General features: G+C 39.4%; 1 protein-coding gene across 1 annotated transcript in view; it reads left to right on the forward strand.

Moving 5' to 3' along the window:
• si (sucrase-isomaltase) overlaps positions 1–20560 on the forward strand; it is a 221924-nt gene that overhangs the window by 102572 nt on the left and 98792 nt on the right. The window contains exons 20-23 of the mRNA XM_062068147.1: positions 9004–9060; positions 11663–11787; positions 13334–13422; positions 20434–20483. Coding sequence (XP_061924131.1) covers positions 9004–9060; positions 11663–11787; positions 13334–13422; positions 20434–20483 — 321 coding nt within the window. The remainder of the gene's footprint in view (positions 1–9003; positions 9061–11662; positions 11788–13333; positions 13423–20433; positions 20484–20560) is intronic.

Consider the following 20560-nt stretch of genomic DNA (forward strand, 5'->3'; position numbering starts at 1 on the left):
AAGCCATCCGAGGACACAAGCTGCCTTTTTCCCCCACCAGATTGCAGTGAAATGTAACCTGTGTTGAGAACAAGTGCGTCTGTGATTTTGGGCTTGCTCTGCACTTTAAAAGACTTAAAAGATTTGTGTTCCAACAAATGGCAAAGGACAAAAGCCTAAACCACCAAATTGATTTTTCCGTGAGACTTTGGGATGGAGCAGAGGTAAAGACTGTTTAAAGAATGTTGGAACTGACATATGAGAAAGTTTACCTTGGTGTGCCAGCTTGGAGTCTTTTTGTTCTGGAGACGTGCCGGACATTTCAGATGTAAATAGGGTTGTGCGGAATACCGATATTGGTATCGTACCACGATACTAATGAATTATATTCTGTACTAGATCGACTCTAAAAAGTAACGGTTCCTCCCCGCGCCCCCGTCGTCGTCACATCGTGTCATTGCTGGTTTACGAGCAGACGAGCATGTTCGGTAGCGCACACACACAGAATACTTACAAGCAGACACAGTGTGTAGACAGAAAAGGGAGAACGGACGCATTTTGGCTTGAAAACTAACGAAAAAAGTGAAGTTATAACACTGAAACGCCCACAAGAAGAGGTGCTTTAAGACATGGCTAGCTCGCTAGCAGCTAAAATCCAGCTGCAGTCTGCAGTGTTGTAGCTACTTCTAAATCACTAACCCTCGCCCATATAGCGACAAATAAAGTACATTTCTTACAAGTATCATCCCTGCAGGACGAGGAATAGCTAAACATGCTTCACTACACACCGTAGCTCACCGGCGTCAAAATGTAAACAAACGCTATTCGTGCATCTACACTGTAATGATACCAAGTACAGGAGCGTATCTAGTGGATACTACTATGAGTACATCAATATTTATTGGCATCACAACATCGTCTTTTGTTTTTTAAATTTATATTATGTTTATAAAGTCAATAAATCTGCCCTAGACACATGAGGACTTTGACTATGACCATTGTATGATCCTGTAACGACTTGGTATCGGATTGATACCCAAAGTTGTGGTATCATCCAAAACTAATGTAAAGCATTCAAACAGAAGAATAAGTAATTATTACATTTTAACAGAAGTGTCGATAGAACATGTTAAAAGAGAAAGTAAGCGGATATTAACAGTAAATGAACAAGTAGATTAATAATTCATTTTCTACCACTTGTCCTTAATAATTTTGACAAAATAATAGAATGATAAATCCAATCCAATCCAATCCACTTTATTTATATAGCACATTTAAACAACAAAAATGTTTCCAAAGTGCTGCACAACAATATTAAAAACAGTATTAAAAACAATATTAAAAACAATAATCAAATATTATCCTTAGCTCCACCAATGACTGAATAAAAACAATAAATAAATAAATAAATATAGAACCAATATAAAAACAATATAAAACTAAATATGAATAAAAACAATTTTAAAGGGAAAAACCAATTAAAACAGTAAATAGAAATCAAAATGTATATAAAAAAACACGGAGGACAACAGAGGACAGAGGACCACACAACTCACGTAGTGTTAAAAGCCAAAGAATAAAAGTGGGTCAAATGACACAATATGTTACTGCATATGCCAGTATATTAATCTAGTTGCCTTTGTTTGTTTACTTACTACTAAAAGACAAGTTGTCTTGTATGTTCACTATTTTATTTAAGGACAAACTTGCAATAAGAAACATATGTTTAATGTACCGTAAGATTTTTTGTTAAAATAAAGCCAATAATGCAATTTTTGTGGCCCCCTTTTATTTAAAAATTATCAAAAAGTACCGAAAATTATCTAAATAATATATATTAAATAATATAACTGATACCACAGGCTTTTTCTTTGGTTGTACATGGCCCATCAGTGGGTCACAGTGTAAAACTAAAGTATACTAGTAAATAAAGTATACTTAAAATCTAGAAAGCACTGCCCTCTTTTTAATTGACGCCGACACTATGGTCGAGCTGAAACAAAGCCATATTCCGACAATTAACTGCACATGCTGCCGTTGCTAAGCAATTCCCGAGTCTGCCGTCTTTACGTCTCACCGGGCGAAGCAGCTGCGCCCGTCACAGCCACTCAGTAGCTTCAACTGGTAAAGGAGTAATGTGCGGCGACTACATAATGTACACTGACAGACCATCTTCTCCCTTCAGTATCTGCGGGAGCATGGTTGTAATCGGCCAGTGTAGTATACCGCTGTCAGAGTGACTCACCCACTAAACTGTTTTTGGAACCGGGGCACCCAAGTTCATACAAAGATCTGTAGGTAGGGTGCTGGAGATGAAGTCATCAAAAAACCCAAATGTCTTTCGTGTTCACCTCCTAACCTTGCATTTTCCTTGAATGTCTCATCTCTCTTTATTTATCACTCCGTCCATCATCGGCCTTCTTTGCTCTAATGATGTCGGAGCTCCACCGTTCAGATCAGTCGATGCGCAGACCTTGATCTCTCACCATCATTCCCTCTGGTCACCATCGAAAGCCTCCTTAGCCGATTTCTCCTTTTTCTTTTGAGTTCATACTTTCATCAAATGTTGGCTCCATTTCTCATCTTGATTCTCCTAATCAGCAGCCGTCAACTCAGCCTGAGGATCCTTTTTTCCCCACTTCATCCAGGATTTACGGTCTGCGCTGCTCGCTGCTCTTTTCACCTATGCCGTCTGATCGTGGCATCACACAAGCATGAAACCGTGGGCTACCTAATAGCTTAAAGAGCTTCCTTCTGTAATTTAAGTGTGGAGACGAGCCTCATGGCCTGTAAATCATAGCAGCCATGTTAAGCCCAGCTAGTCTCTTCCATTAGTAAGTATTGTTAAGCGCCTGATGGCGTTTAACTTACTCACATATGTCTTTGGATGTTCTCATTCATCCAGGGCTTTGTCATCTCAGGGCATTCAACCCATTGCAACTGGACTGTTAGAAGACGTTTCACCTCTCATCCAAGTGGGCTTCATCAGTTCATGCTCTTAGACTTTGCTTGGTCAGATCCAGTCTAGCGGCTGGTGCCAAAACCCCAAATATTAATACTCCAAAACCAATACCAGTACCAAAATATTGGTATCGGGACAACCCTAATGTGGAATGACAATATTTTTGCCATTTTTCACCTTCAATCCATCCATCAGTACAATCTAAGTCTAAGACTAAATCTGACCAATCGGAATCTATGAGCATGAACTGATGAAGTCTATCGGTTTTGGAGTATTAATATTTGGGGTTTTGGCACCAGCCGCTAGACTATATCTGACCAATCTAAGTCTAAGACTAGATCTGACCAAGCAAAGTCAGATCTAGTCTTAGACTTAGATTGGTCATATTAAAGGCTTATACTTAGATTGCATTGATGGATGGATTGAAGGTGAAAAATGGCAAAAATATCTGACCAAGCAAAGTCAGATATAGTCTTAGACTTAGATTGGTCAGATCTAGTCTAGCGGCTGGTGCCAAAACCCCAAATATTAATACACCAAAACAGATAGCAGTACCAAAATATTGGTATTGGGACAACTCTAATGTGAAATGACAATATTTTAGCCATTTTTCACCTTCAATCCATCCATCAGTGCAATCTAAGTCTAAGACTAAATCTGACCAATCGGAATCTATGAGCATGAACTGATGAAGTCTATCGGTTTTGGACTATTAATATTTGGGGTTTTGGCACCAACCGCTAGACTAAATCTGACCAATCTAAGTCTAAGACTAGATCTGACCAGGCAAAGTCAGATCTAGTCTTAGATCACTTTCTACATCTGACCAATCTAAGTCTAAGACTAGATCTGACCAAGCAAAGTCAGATCTAGTCTTAGACTTAGATTGGTCAGATCTACTGTAGCGGCTGGTGCCAAAACCCCAAATATTAATACTCCAAAACCAATGCCAGTACCAAAATATCGGTATTTGGAGAACCCGAATGTGGAATGACAATATTTTTGACATGTTTCACCTTCAATCCATCCATCAATGCAATCTAAGTACGTATAAGCCTTTAATCTGACCAATCGAAGTCTATGAGCATGAACTGATGAAGTCTACTTGGATGAGAGGGGAAACGTCTTCTAAGACAAACCAAACAGTCCAGTTGTGATCGATTGAATGCCTTGAGATTACTCACACATGGCACTCTGCATGTTACTGTATGTCATGATCCGTGGTCCGGATCATGTTTTTGTTATGTTCTGTTAGTTTTGGACTCCCTCAGTTCATGTTTTGTGCACTCCTGGGTTTATTTTGGTCACCATGGGGATTATTTGGGTTCACCTGCCTCTGGTTAGTGGTCCCACGCTCAGCTCATATCAACCACTAATCAGAGAGCTATTTATTCACCTTGCTCGCCACGCTCAGTCCGGCGTCATTGTTTGCTACATGCACCTGTTACGTGGGTTTTGCCTTGTCTCTAGTTGTTAGGTTCATGCCAGTTTCATGAATATTCTTGGTCCATAGTCTATGCTAAGTGTTAGTTTAGCTTCGAGTGCGATCAGGCACGTTGTTCTTTCGGCTCGCTTTCTGTTTTTGTACTCCTTTGAGTTCTTGAGGAATAAATCATGTTCTTACCTGCACGCCTTGTCCTGAGTAGTCCGTCTGCATTCCTGGGAGAACGACCCCGCAGTAAGCTGCGAAAACCCCGTCGTGACACTGTATTTGTTTTGTTCCAGATTATGAAATGTTATGATTATGAACAGCATTTTTCTCCTGTTTTAACATTTGCTCTTAAGGTTTCAAAAACATAGCTTATGGCCAAAGAAAGGAAGCGAGTGGAACTATTTTGATAGGCGGGATGGGTTTTCACCACTGACATATTGTATTTGATATTTTCCTTTGAGAAGGACCTGTGGCTCCTTCATTCAATGCTCTGCCCGTCTGTATGTTCTCCTCTCCCCCTTTCTCCCTGTCACAAAGAGCAAGGATCTGACAATGCTATCAAAGGGCTTGTGCTCTTCTATTGATTGCTCGTGTCTGTCCACCACCTTAAGCCATCACAAAGCTGTCACCAGGAGTGATGTGCGATACCACGGGTTTTCTTTCCGATCCGTTACCGAGTAAAATTCAGGCTTGTATCTTTGATACCCATCCGATACCGATACTTTGTACAAATATACTGAAGGTTTTTATTACTAGGACCTAACATGACGTTAGTTTATTTGCACAACTCGGTCTTTGTAGTTATATTTAGGCATAACTACCACAAAATAAAACACAAACTATTGCGATCTCTTGTCTTTTATTTACGATTAGTTCTGCTCTCAAACACTACTAATATAGTAGAGAATAAACTTGATTGCGTCACGGAAATCAAATGTTCAAACAAACATTTTACAAAGTGATCACTGCAGACACGGGCAAATGTAGTTCAATTGTATTCCACAAGATGATGAAAGTGATCGTTTTAAGAGCCATTTCTTTCGACGCACTTTCTGACTTTATTACCTTTATGAATGACTTATTTCGGGACTATGGAGGCTGTTTCCTATCTCTCTATTTGAACGATCTGAACACCCAAGAACAGAACAGCAATATGACATTTTCTGCTTAAACTCCACACTCACTCTTAATTGTATTAATACTACGCTCAAGCTGCTTGACCGTCGCGTGAATTAAGCCGCAAAAAGAAGAAAAACGGAAGTTCAAAATGGCTATGTGTAGTTCAATGACACCTATGACCAACTATTTAATTGGGAAAAAAAATCTAGGCTTTTTTTTGCTTATAATAGTGTAGTGTCATATACTGTGTATCGATGTACATATACATATACATATAATAATACCTATTTAAGCAATGCTTTGTAGGAATCTCACATCCCCGCGATAAAAGTGTTTTAAATTGACTTATTTGAGTTAATTATGTCTCATTATGATAATGTTCAAAACGCCTCCCTGGTGGTGCTCTACCCTTACACCTTGTCAGATTACTGTGTCAGCTGAAGGGCAGTGAGTTAAAGCTTAAGCTACTCATTGCAAACACTAATCAAACCTTCATATGCTTCCACGCAAATTCATGAGACCAGCAATGTCGAAGACAATCAGTTCTTTAACTTGTTGTCTGAATTTTGTTACATTTTTTCAATAAAAATACACTCAAACTGTTGCTATCATTATACCACTGGACAGGCAATGTTTTAAGATGAAGACAAATGGCAAAAAAATTTAAAGATTAACATTTTAGGGAGGGTACCTGTCACATTTGTACCAATTCCTGGTATCTGGAAATCAATACCAGTGCCCATTTTCAGGTACTTTTGTGTGTGTTAATGTGGTAAAAAAAATGCTGGTTACTTTAATAATAACATCTGAATTTAACAGTAAGCTGGTAGCGATAACAATTGTTTTCCTACACTTCTGAATCTCATTTGCAAGTATTAATTCATACAATTTTGTCCTAGGAGTGTTGTCGCAATCAGGAAGTAGTCTTTGCCATTAAGTTGCCAGTCTTGTCTTTTTTTGAGTCGTACATGTGTTTATACCAGACCCGTATATTTAAGGGGGGCATTGACTACTGATCATCTTATGTTTATAAATAAATCAAATCAAATAAACAGCTTCCAGACCAGGGTGGGCACGGCTTACTCCGTTGGCGCCCATGACACCGGGACTGGTTTATACTGTAAGTACTGTACTTATTACACACTAGCTATTTATGGTTGTCGTTTTGATTACCAAATTTGGAGGTGTTGGTATTGCCATGTAAAGTCGACCATTCTATTCAGTATCATTTATTCAATGTAAACTAGCATTTTAAAAAGTGGAGTCTTACTTTTAAGCGCTTTCTACCAAGCATGCATGCTTTTTTGGCATGGAAAATGACAACATAACCGAGAGGTAGTCCGCTACTCATATGCCTGTTTGCCCGCCAAGGGCTTGAGCTAGTGCCGAGTCTGCAAAATGACGTTGCGTGCAACAAAGGTATCGAAGTATAGTACCGTTGGATTTTACTATGGGTACCAGGTATTTTGAGACACATGCTGTCTGTCTCTGGTTACGAGGCTCCCCACCACATTAGTGTAGTAATTGGCCACAGATCGACACAATTTTCCTGTCCAACCACTGTAACTGATAAAGTGAGTGTGGAAAAGAGCTCAGAGAAGAAAAAAGCGGACAACACCCACCACATCAAGAAAACAAACCATCAAAGACATGATCAACCGTGTAGCCGACCAAAGGAGGCAGCCCAAGCCCACTCCGAAGCAGAATCAAGTCTTCGTGCCACAACAACATCCACAGGAGGGGAATTTATCTACGACAATTTAGGGAAGCTGCCTTTGGCTGTTTGATGTGTTTGATTTTATTCTGTCTCCTGACTCTACAAACCGGACTATCGAGCATTCCCCTTGTTTACTGGGTCTTATGTAGACATACTTATTGATTGCCGTCAACTCTTCATATCATAACTTAAAGATGTCCTTGTGCAACATAAACAACAATAACAATAACTGTATAGTTTTTTTCTAGTCAGACAAGGTTTTGGTATAATAGATGTAATGTTTTACCTTGGCATGTTTCAACTGTCGTCTGCAGTCTAGACTGCAAAAGTATGTGAAAAGTATATTCAATAAAACAACATAATGAACCCTTTTGAGCGAATAAAAAAATTGTAGAAGCACAATGAAGAAGCAGCCAGAAGGAGATCAATTATTATTGTATTTTTTAATAAAACTACTGCAGTTGTTTGTTGCACATTATATTGTATTGTTTTTCAAACAATATATCTTATCTAAATAGTTGTTCTTTTTAAAAGAAATGTCACATGTTAAAATTGTAATGTTTTGCGGGGGGCAAGGACCAACCAATTGGATTCCAGGTGTTTCCATTTCCGATGCTGATTTGGCATACAAGTGTTTTGAGTAACCGGGTCGATCATGGTACAAAATTAAGCCGGTAAGTTGAAACGGAATTCGGTCGGTACCTATAAAAATAACAAATTCGGTATCTATCCTTAACTGCAACAGAACAAAACATTCAAATACTCTCCCTTTAACACCTGACTGACAGAGGAATACTTTAGGTTTTTGTATTACTTGTAGGGCATACTTACGGTACATACTTACTTACACCTATTACCCCTTCTGGGGCTTAGGCAGTCTACAAGAGTTCTCCAAGTATCTCGATCCTGGGCCAAGATCTCATGCTGTCCCCAAGTGTGGCCCATTTTCTTGGCATTCGCATCCAAGTCTCGGCACCGGGTGTTTCGTGGCCGTACTCTCTTTTATTTCCCTTGCGGGTTCCACTTGAGGGACTGCCTTGGGATGTTTGAGGCTGGTTTACGGAGAGTATGGCCTATCCATCTCCAACGCCGACTGAGGATCTCCTAGTCTGCTGGTTTTTGGTTTGTGCGTTGGCACAGTTCTTTGTTGCTGAAGGTGTTAGGCCAGTGGATCTGGAGGATTCCTCACAGATAGGTGTTGATAAATGACTTCTAACTACAGTGGTCCCCCATGTCTCAGCACCATAGAGTAGGACTGCCTTCACATTTATGTTGAATATCCTGATCTTTGTTGTCATATGTCAGGTATTTTGCGCTCCAGATGTTTTTTAGTTGGAGGTAAGCTACCCTGACCTTGCCAATCCTATCATTCGCATCAGCTTCTGTTCCACGCTCCTTTGGGCATGGAACATTTGAAAATAACCGCCTGTTTGCCCGCCAAGGGCTTGAGCCAGCGCCGAGTCTAAAATGTGACGTCACGTGTAAGAAAAGGTATCGAAGGATAGTACCGTTTGATTTCACGTCTATAGGTACCAGGTATTTTGAGATACAACAGCTTGTTTTTATGCGTTACGTTGCGATTGTACGTTTTTGTTACAAATTTTGTTGAATTCAGTTTCCAACCCTAACTGTAACAGGACAAAAAAATGTGAAATACTCAACTTTTAACACCTGACTGACAAGAGGAATACTTTAGGTTTTGTATTACTTGTAAGGCATACTTCTACCAAACATTTACCATTTATAGAAATGTAGGTTTACATTTTAATAACAAAAGTTGTTCCTTTTTTACAGGGTGTGGAAATGTTGGATGCATACATCCCGGATGCTTTGTGGTATGACTATGAGACGGTAAGATTTTCATTGTTTAATTTTCCACTGATAATTCAGATTGAAAACATGTTTCAAGGATGAATGGCTATTATTTGCAATCAATCCAAATGTACAAATATGTGCACATGTAAGTTGATTTATACAATACTTTTTTTTTTCTCAAGTGGCGATACTTGCAGAATGGACTGCGTAATTTAAAATGATCCCAAAATATTTGATCATCTGGCCTATATTTCAATACAAAAACAAGTCATGTATACTGTAAATGCCAATCAAGTTGGCATCTCATTGACACAGTCTAATGGAAAAATAATCATAAGCTCCTTCAACACGGGAGAGGGATCATGGATAGGGTAAACCAGATTCCTCACGGCTGCATCATAGCTGGATTAAGTAATTGTGTGTGAATGCATCAATTGTGCGGGTGTAGCCACTCAAATGGTAAATGTAGTGCTCCAGAGAATGATTGCGGTGGAGGCTTATCAGTATTAGAGGCATTAGCACACACAAAGAACACGGTATCACGTGCAAGTCTTTGCCTGAAGTTCTTTGTCGGGGACTGGGAGACAAGAGAGATAAGATGGAACAAGACTGGAGACAAAGATAGAGTGAAAGCAGGGGCACCGGCGAGAGCGGGAAGACCGTCTCGCTCACAGAAAGATAAAAGAGATGTTGAGTCCCTTTGGGATCTTATTTGGACGTGACAGTGGCTATGAGAAGCTGTTGCTGATCAGATGAACGATTAGATTTGGTTTCTGGTTGTTGTTCTTGTTCGTCTCGAGTCTAGTGGTTATCTACATAGGTAAAAGGATGAGCAGGCGGGCACAGGGCTGTACAGATCTAGTACACGAAGGACAGGATTACCAGAAAAGGACCATATGAGGCGCAAAGAAAAGACCAATTGATTTCAATAAAAAAAGAAAGCAGGAACAATACAAAACGATAAGATCAAAAGGAGGGCAAGGACAAGAACACAGGAAAGCTCCTTTGGGCAGTCAACGGGAGAAAGATTTAAAATGTCCTATTGTTTTGGCATTAACGTCAGATCAGACACACAATGTACTGTATGTCATAAAAAGACACACACCTTGATGGGACCACTGAGAACAACACAATTATAACACAACATGAGAGGATAACAGGACATAGCGTAGGAAAGCAAATTGGACGAGATTGAGAGAAGAACCTTTTAAATTTTTTTTTTTTGGTTGTTGAAACAGTTAAATCTTCTGGAAAACAGAAATAAAGTGTGTTGGCAGCATTGAAAGAGTGGTTGGAACTCTGCAGGTTGTTTGTTTTTTAATTGGAAAAAAAAATGTGAGGATTGATTTTAAAGGCCTACTGAAATGAAATGTTCTTATTTAAACGGGGATAGCAGGTCCATTCTATGTGTCATACTTGATCATTTCGCGATGTTGCCATATTTTTGCTGAAAGGATTTAGTAGAGAACATCGACGATAAAGTTCGCAACTTTTGGTCGCTGATAAAAAAGCCTTGCCTGTACCGGAAGTAGCGTGACGTCACAGGTTGTGGAGCGCCTCACATCTGCACATTGTTTACAATCATGGCCAGCAGCAGCGAGAGCGATTCGGACCGAGAAAGCGACGATTACCCCATTAATTTGAGCGAGGATGAAAGATTCGTGGATGAGGAAAGTGAGAGTGAAGGACTAGAGGGCAGTGGAAGCGATTCAGATAGGGAATATGCTGTGAGAGGCGAGTGGGACCTGATATTCAGCTTGGAATGAGTAAAACAGTAAATAAACACAAGACATATATATACTCTATTAGCCACAACACAACCAGGCTTATATTTAATATGCCACAAATTAATCCGCATAACAAACACATCCCCCCTCCCGTCCATATAACCCACCAATACAAATCAAACACCCGCACAACACACTCAATCCCACAGCCCAAAGTACCGTTCACCTCCGTAAAGTTCATACAACACATATATTTCCCCAAAAGTTACGTACGTGACATGCACATAGCGGCACGCACGTACGGGCAAGCAATCAAATGTTTGAAAGCCAAAGCTGTACTCACGGTAGCGCGTCTGCTATCCGACTCAAAGTCCTCCTGGTTGTGTTGCTGTAGCCAGCCGCTAATACACCGATCCCACCTACAGCTTTCTTCTTTGCTGTCTTCGTTGTTCATTAAACAAACTGCAAAAGATTCACCAACACAGATGTTCGGAATACTGTGGAATTTTGCAATGAAAACAGACGACTTAATAGCTGGCCACAATGGTGTCCCAATATGTCCGCACAATCCGTGACGTCACGCGCAAACGTCATCATACCGAGACGTTTTCAGCAGAATATTTCGCGGGAAATTTAAAATTGCACTTTACTATTGGCATGTGTTGCAATGTTAAGATTTCATCATTGATATATAAACTATCAGACTGCGTGGTCGGTAGTAGTGGGTTTCAGTAGGCCTTTAACCTCAAATACACAGCATGTTGTGTGAAACAGCACCAAGTAATGTCAAGCTTATAAGTGGTTACAAAAGACAATTGTCTACATACGTACATGTAGCATATCAAGTATAAACCATTTCTGTTTTGCCCAAATCGTCACATATGTAAAATATACGTTGTCTTACCAACCAGAGGAAAGCACTGCAAGACCGCAGAAAACACATTCAGCTGCATTTGCCAGGCGACAAGCTTGGTCTACACGTCAGAGGCGGTGCCGTTCTTCCCACGCAGACACCTGATGTCACCACCACATACAGGTACACAAAAAACCTCAACGTGTGTAGGAGTTGAAGGTGGCAAAAGTCGAGGACTTTGGATCAGGCTCCAAGTATCTGGGAAGAGAATACTTTTTCTGCATTTGTTTACAGCAAGAAAGGAGAACTGCTGACCTTGACTTAGGATGTCATCATCAAGTCCTAACCTTATAGTCACGTCGTCGGTTGTAGACTATTGGAAAAGCCTCGTCCATATCCCCCTGAGGATCTCTACGATGTTATTGAAAATCTCCTCCATGCACGGCAGTCCACTAGGTTTTGCCAGATATTCTAAAGGCACTAGTTCTTTTGGAGGGTACCCTTGATCGAGGATTTTACTTCTGGTAAAGCGGCCTTCTTCATTGTGTCCGGTAGTCGTCATATCAAGTCCCTCCTGTTGGTTGACGCAGACTTGGTTCGGCCAGATAATTTCCAGTACACTGTGGGGCCTGGCTGCAACTCATGAGATGTCCCATGGTCTGGAGCTCTCTAAATGTACATGAGTCTGATATTGCCAGCTTCCACCACTTCATGGATGCCTTGTAACGCACCTATCCGAGGTGCAGGCGATTCAGGGTTTTTCAGGAGGCCCAAGGTTGATCCTGGCCGGTAGCGAGGCATTCATCAGGGGTGATGCCTCTCTCCCTCCATTGAGTCATCTGACTCCCAGCCTGTTCCATGGCTTCTGCCATTCAGTAGTCCTGGCAGCAGTTGGGCATGAGTGTGAAAAGCGATGAACCAGCCCTTTAACTTTTTATGAAACTGGAACGTTTATTAAAGTTCACCCAATCAGGCTGGCATTTAAATTGTGACTCGGCACACTTGACACCTCAAAGCACATTTTGCCAGTGCGAGTGCTCTGAACCACACTTATATTTGGTACACTTCACCACCTTTGGCACTATGGGAAGAGGTGGGCCTGGCAACGTAGCAGAGTCATACAATTACAGCAGTACGATCTCTCCTCACCAGTTAAATAAAAGCCTGAATAGTGGTCTGAATACACCCTAATTGTGCGTCTTGTGGGTACAAGCGTAGATATTGAGGAGAGAGATGACTTCTCTATACTATCTGGAGACCAATAAGTAGCCCAAACATGTGTTTTCAGCTCCAGTTTGGGAATGCCTGGAGGTCTCTCAGGAGGAGCTGGACTCCACTGCTGGGAGAATGAGACCTGGATTACAATAATCAGCCTGTTGGCAGGCTTACAGAATTTTGCATGAGCTAAAGAGAAATGGAATGGAAAGGGATCTTCGTGTATAATAATGTATGCACCAAACATATACAACACATTGCATAACAATGTGCAGACATAAGGGGTAATACCTTTGAATCAATTCTAAATCCATCAAGGGTTTAGCGAGAACTTCAGTTTTTCTCTGAATCTTAATGGTTCATATTATCATGGCATTTCTTCTTCCAGGGGAAGGCAAAAGGTGACATACTCAGATTCCCATTGTTAGCGGTTATAGATTTCCAGAAGTCCCAGTACATATTCCCCAAGAATGTAATGTATGTGAAAGGTGTTTCTATTTATTTCTATCTTTAGTCGGCGAAAACCGATGGGTTTGATCATTGCTCTTGATGACAACGGCCAGGCTGCAGGGGAGCTGTTCTGGGATGACGGAGATTCCCGAGGTATTATGTTTCTAAAATACTGTATTATGCGAAAGGGTCATATTGTGATTTTATTTCTACATCCTTGTGATCTAGATAAACTATGATAATGATGCCTTGGTGAAAATTGTGCATACATTTTGCCCCGAAAACCCTTTTTGCGCCTCTATGTGTCGTTTCTTATTAAACCGTTTTGGGGGCTGTTTTTTAGATTCAAATCAATCAATACTTGGCTCTTTTTATGCATTAAAAATCGTAAATAAATAGCTACCAATTGAGTCAACGGATCGAAGGTCCTCTATTGCGCCCATCATACCCTCTAAAATACATCCAGAAACCACTAACAATACTCCATTTAAATGTTGTGACCAGAAAATTAACCAAATATGAGTGATATTGTTATTATAAGCGCCTATGCAGACGGACTATTTTAGCGGCGCATTAAAAGCATTAAGCTAATGCTAGCTTACGCTGCTGTTGTCGGCACACTGAGCCGGCGGCTGCTTCTGCTTCGTCTCAAACTTTCTAAAAGTAAATTTTAGAGTATAATTCATGCATCTCTCACCTGGCAGACGACAAATGTGGCCACGGACCGAGAGGCTGGTCGACTTTGATATCTCTCGAGATGGCGAAAAAGATGCTAGTTGCGGCAACGTGTTTAACCCTTTGTGAGGATTGCGATTAACCCTTGAGAAATGTTCATATTGTTGTTACTCAGCCAGCGTTTGTGGGTCTGATGGACCCGTTGCATTTTGTGGCTTTTAATGCCTCACAATCAAACACTGTTATGTTAAAATACTGAACAGATGTTTACCTTATCCCAACAAACATCTGTTCAGTATTTTAACATAACAGTGTTTGATTGTGAGGCATTAAAAGCCACAAAATGCAACGAGTTGGGACCCGTTTTCATTTTTTATTAAAAGAAAAATAATACAATTAATTAAATTTTTAAACTGGGACTCACTGACTTTGGCTCATTTTCTGTGAAGAACATATATCAGAATACATATTTAATGACCACACACCCTACACCCCCCCTACACATGTTACAGATGTTTACCTTATCCCAACAAACATCTGTTCAGTATTTTAACATAACAGTGTTTGATTGTGAGGCATTAAAAGCCACAAAATGCAACGGGTCCATCAGACCCACAAACGCTGGCTGAGTAACAACAATATGAACGTTGCACGGGAAATGTATCTGCCAGTTTGTGCATCGCACAGGGATTCTTCTTTTGTGTTTCTGCACCTGCGGTTCCCACACAAGGTTGCAACATTGTTTGTCAACACTGTCTGCTCTCATTTTCTCGCACATTTGACCCTCTGATGTTCTGTGTACCTACACTCTGTCCTCCTCCTGTCTAGGCCTGCAGTGTGTGTGTGTGAGTGTGTGTGTGTGCGTGTGGTACACAGAACATCAATTTCCACACATCTATTAGCCCCGGGTCCAGTGGACCCGGACATCTTATATGTAATAAAAATGTGTAGGGGGGGTGTAGGGTGTGTGGTCATTAAATATGTATTCTGATATATGTTCTTCACAGAAAATGAGCCAAAGTCAGTGAGTCCCAGTTTGAAAAATTAATTAATTGTATTATTTTTCTTTTAATAAAAAATGAAAACGGGTCCCAACAAACATGTTGTGAGCGTCCCGTCAATCGACATCCCAGCAGGATTGAAAATTGTACAGTTTATTATGTTTTATTATGGTTAGTGTGTATGTTTTAGCACCTCGCAAGGCTGCTGATGCTCTTGTGTCACATTAAAGCTGCATCCGTTTTTCACTCAGCTTCTAAAACTTATTGCTCATCCTCTTTGACTCCGGGCTTAAAAATATAAGGTTGTGGATCATAATTTTTCCCAAAGTAATCGTTGTTGGCTCTCGCAAAAGTCTGCTTGATTAGCATCGTTGTTATTGAGTAAGGGATATGTGGTTCCTCCTCTGCGTCCCTGGCTTCCTCATTAACTCTCAAATTGGCTTAGGTATCTATGTGAGATTGATAATGTTTTGATCATATCTATTCAGTCGCAAACTTTGGGAGTCTTTTAGTTTCATAAATATATGATAATAGCTTCAATATAACGGCAACTTGTTTTTTTCACTCCACTGTTTACCCTGCAATGAGGTGGCGACTTCTCCAGGGTGTACACAGCCTTCCGCCCGAATGCAGCAGGGATAGGCTACATCACCCCCACAACCCCAAGAGGGACAAGCGGTAGAAAATGAATGGATGGATGGTACTTTAGGAAAACACTGCCTCAAGCGTTTTGGAAGAGAATTACAAGTAGCTATAAACCAATCAAGACGCCGTCAGAGGGGATGCAAGCTATGTGATGCAAGAGCATATTTTAGCCTTAACTTAACAGTTAAGGCTTCGTACTTACTAATAATTGTAATGGTCAGGAAGATGCTACATGCTAACATATCATTACAAATTGTCAATCAACTGTTATTAGACATATCGCTTCTAGGAGATGTTAGTGAAAATGAAATTGTATCGGTGGTAACAAAACTGAAAAATAAGACATCAACAGACAGTGATGGTATAGACATGATAATTGTAAAAAAGACTATTGACTGTATCATCAAACCTCTTTGTTATATTTTTAATCTTTCTTTTCAAACAGGGACCTTTCCAAATAAAATGAAGGTAGCAAAGGTAATTCCACTCTTTAAAACGGGAGATAAACATAGATTCACTAATTACAGACCAGTGTCACTACTGTCACAATTTTCTAAAATAATTGAAAAAATATTTGTAAAAAAATTAGATAGTTTTATTGAAAAGAACATGCTGTTGAGTGAGAGCCAGTATGGATTCCGGACCAATAGATCCACTGCTTCAGCTGTAATGAATATAATTGAGGATATAGCAACAGCAACTGATAATAAGAAATACACTATAGGGGTATTTATCGATCTTAAAAAAGCATTTGATACTATAGATCATTCTATATTATTGTCCAAGTTGTATTCATTTGGTGTGAGAGGAGTAGTTTTAGACTGGCTAAGAAGTTATTTAGATAATAGACAAGAGTTTGTGGATTTTATGGGTAATACATCTGAACAAATGAGGATTGAATGTGGAATTCCACAAGGTTCGGTTTTGGGACCAAAATTGTTTATTTTATATATTAATGATATATGTGAGGTATCAAAGTTATTGAAATTTGTATTATTTGCGGACGACACCAACTTTTATAGTTCGGGACACGACTTAAAAGCATTATCAAAAATTATTGAACAGGAAATGATTAAACTTAAGAGATGGTTTGATGCCAATAAATTATCATTAAATGTAGAAAAAACAAAGTTCATGATTTTTTGTAAGAGGAAAAGGGAGGAAACGATCAAATTGTCAATAAATGGAATAGATATTGAAAGGGTTTCTGAACTTAGATTTTTAGGAGTGATACTGGATGACGGTCTGACATGGAAATCTCATATTGCACATCTGCGGAAAAAGATGTCTAAGAGTATTTTTATATTAAATAAGGTAAAATATGTGTTAGATTATAGGGCAATGCGTATATTGTATTGTGCACTTATATTGCCATATATCAACTACTGTGTGGAAGTGTGGGGGAACACATATAAGAGTAACATAAAGGCATTGTATCAACTACAGAAAAGAGCTATAAGGATTATTCATAAAGTAGATTACTTAGAACACACTAACATATTATTCATTAATTCAGGTTTATTGAAATTACAGGAGCTAGTAAAGTTACAGACATTATGTGTCATGTTTAAGGCTAAAAGCAAAACATTACCAGCAAATTTACAAAAAATGTTTGTCATCACTTCTGAGAATGAAGAGCATAGAAGAAAAGGTCATTTCCAACATCAGTATTCAAGGACAACTTTAAAACAAATGTGTATATCAGTGGTGGGGGTTAAACTATGGAATTCTCTTTATAATGAGATAAAAGATTGTAAAAATATATTCAAATTGAAAAAAATATATAAAGACAGAACAATAAAATCATATGGACAGCCATAAGTGTTTACATTTTGCTTTATATTTATTAATTTACTTGTTTTTTGCCTGGTTTTGTATCTGTTTTGTATCATCCTGTGAGGTGTACCTGTATATTACTTCTTTTGTATTTTTGTTCGGTTTGTACTTCATGAAGTTTTGCACTTGTGTTTTTTTTGTTTTGTTTTGTTTTGTTTTGTTTTCGTTATATTTGGATGTAATTGTTGGTTCACATATCATTAAGTAAGACTATGTATTATGTGAAGGGGGCAGGAAAATATAAGATTTTTCTTCATCCTGCTCCTTCTCAGGCATTGGTGTGTAACGGTGTAACTGAATAATTGTGGTATAATTGTCTATCAAAGATGCACATCAATGAAGGAGATAAATAAAAATGATGAATGATGATGATGATGATTTTCACACCATTTCCATAAATTGAAGGTCTGTCTCGACAATTAAATGTCGTTTTGGGTAAATCATTCTGTATATTGCTATCGGACTGAGACGGGGATCTCTCTGTGCTTCATGTCTGGTGCTTCTTCCTTGGCCTTTTGTTCCAGTAGGTCAGTATTTTATCACAAAAGTTAAACAGGCAATAGGGTTGTACGGTATGCCGGTATTAGCATAGTACCGCGATACTAAGGAATCATATTCGGTTCTATACCGCCTCTGAAAAGTACCGGTCCGGTAGTACCCCCCGCGCTCCCGTCGCCGTCACGTTATGACATTGCTGGTTTACGAGCAGACGAGCATGTTCGGCAGCGCACAATCACAGAGTAGTTACCAACAGACACAGTGTGTGGACAGAAAAAGGACAATGGACGCATTTTGGTTTAAAAACTAACGATAAAGGTGAAGTTATAACACTGAAACGCCCACCGGAAGAGGTGCTTTAAGACATGGCTAGCTAGCTAGCGTCTAACGTCCATCCACAGTCGGCAGTGTTTTAGCTACTTCTAAATCACTAATCCTTGCCTCCATGGCGACAAATAAAGTATGTTTCTTACAAGTATCATCCCTGCAGGACGAGGAATAGCTAAACACCGTAGCTCACCGGCGTCAAAATGTAAACAAACGCCATTGGTAGATCTACACCTAACATCCACTGTAATAATACCAAGTACAGTAGCGTATCGGGTCGATACTACTATGTTTACGTTGATATTTTTTGGCATCACAACATCTTCTTTTGTATTTATATTATGTTTATAAACTCAGGAAATATGTCCCTGGACACATGAGGACTTTGAATATGACCAATGTTTGATCCTGTAACGACTTGGTATCAGATTGATGCCCAAATTGGTGGTATCATCCAAAACTAATGTAAAGTATCCAAACAACAGAAGAATAAGTGATAATTACATTTTAACAGAAGTGTAGATAGAACATGTTAAGAGAGAAAATAAGCAGATATTAACAGTAAATGAACAAGTAGATTAATAATTAATTTTCTACCACTTGTCCTTAATAATTTTGACAAAATAATAGAATGGAAAATGACACAATAAGCTACTGCATACGTCAGCAGCTAAATTGGGAGCCTTTGTTTGTTTACTTACTAATAAAATACAAGTTGTCTAGTATGTTCACTATTTTATTTAAGGAGAAACTTGCAATAAGAAACATGTGTTTAATGTACCCTAAGATTTTTTGTTAAAATAAAGCCAATAATGCAATATGTTGTGGTCCCCTTTATTTAGAAAAGTACCGAAAAGTATCAAAATAATTTTGGTACCGGTACCAAAATATTGGTATTGGGACAACACTAGCAGGCACTAATTCTTACTTATTTTTATGAGGCTGGAGGTTAGTGTCGTGAGCTGTGCTGGTTAATACAAACAATAACAGAGGTCGCATCTTAGCTTAACAATACACATGTATTGTTAAGCTATTTATACAAAATAAAACCATGTGATATGTATGGAGATATCCACTGACATCACAAGTGGGGGCAAATCTCAAACAGCTCGTTTAGAACAAGGCAAAATTGTTTTATAAATACACTATATTGCCAAAAGTATGTGGCCACCCATCCAAATGATCGCAATTATGGTGTGGTGTTGTTTTTCAGGAGCTGGGCTTGGCCCCTTAGTTCCAGTGAAAGGAACTTTGAATGCTCCAGGATACCAAAACATTTTGGACAATTCCATGCTCCCGAACTTGTTTGAACAGTTTGGAGCGGGCCCCTTCCTCTTCCAACAAGGCCCATAAAGACATGGATGACAGAGTATGGTGTGGATGAACTTGACTGGCCTGCACAGAGTCCTGACCTGAACCCGATAGAACACCTTTGGGATGAATTAGAACGGAGACTGAGAGCCAGGCCTTCTCCACCAACATCAATGTGTGACCTCACCAATGAAGAATGGTTGAAAATTCCTATAAACACACCCCGCAACCTTGTGGACAGCCTTCCCAAAAGAGTTGAAGCTGTAATAGCTGCTAAAGGTGGACCGACATCACATTGAACCCTATGGGTTAGGAATGGGATGGCACTTTACGTTCATATGTGAGTCAAGGCAGGTGACCAAATACTGTTGGCAATATAGTGTTTATATCCCCAATGCCCTGTGTTTGAATTCCAAATTGTCTGCGCTTATGGGAAACCCAAATACACAAAACAAGAAAAGCGAGTTTTAAAACGAATCACTTCATTTTGCACTGCAATTAAATGTTGAAGGGATCCGCTTGAAACACAAGACATTATCCATATGTCAACGCATTAAACCCATAACGAGATGGGAATCAAATCTTACAAAAAAGCCATTTACCAGATGACAATGACTGTTTTAATAACATTTTAATGCTTTGCTTTTGTCGAAATTGATAAACGTACAGTGCTTTTCCATACATGATGTTTCATTTACCAACTGAAAATGCTCATAAACGATAGCTGGTCCCTCGCCATAACTGTTTAAACATTCGGCTCACACAGATGAACAAGTGAAGGTCAGTCACTCAGTGTGACAGTACACCGTCTGTGTCAAATTGCTGTGACAAATCCTAACATCTGTTCTTTCTTTTTTTTTTTTTCTCACAGAGACTGTTAAAAAAGGCACCTACATCCACTACGATTTCACTGTTATCTCCGTAAGTCTCCTTTGCACACCTTTCAAAGAAATCCACCCCCTTTATTCGTGCCTGATCTGGCTTCAAGTTCAAATTTC

The sequence above is a fragment of the Entelurus aequoreus genome, linkage group LG13 (assembly GCF_033978785.1).
Source record: "Entelurus aequoreus isolate RoL-2023_Sb linkage group LG13, RoL_Eaeq_v1.1, whole genome shotgun sequence".
NCBI lineage: Eukaryota > Metazoa > Chordata > Actinopteri > Syngnathiformes > Syngnathidae > Entelurus > Entelurus aequoreus.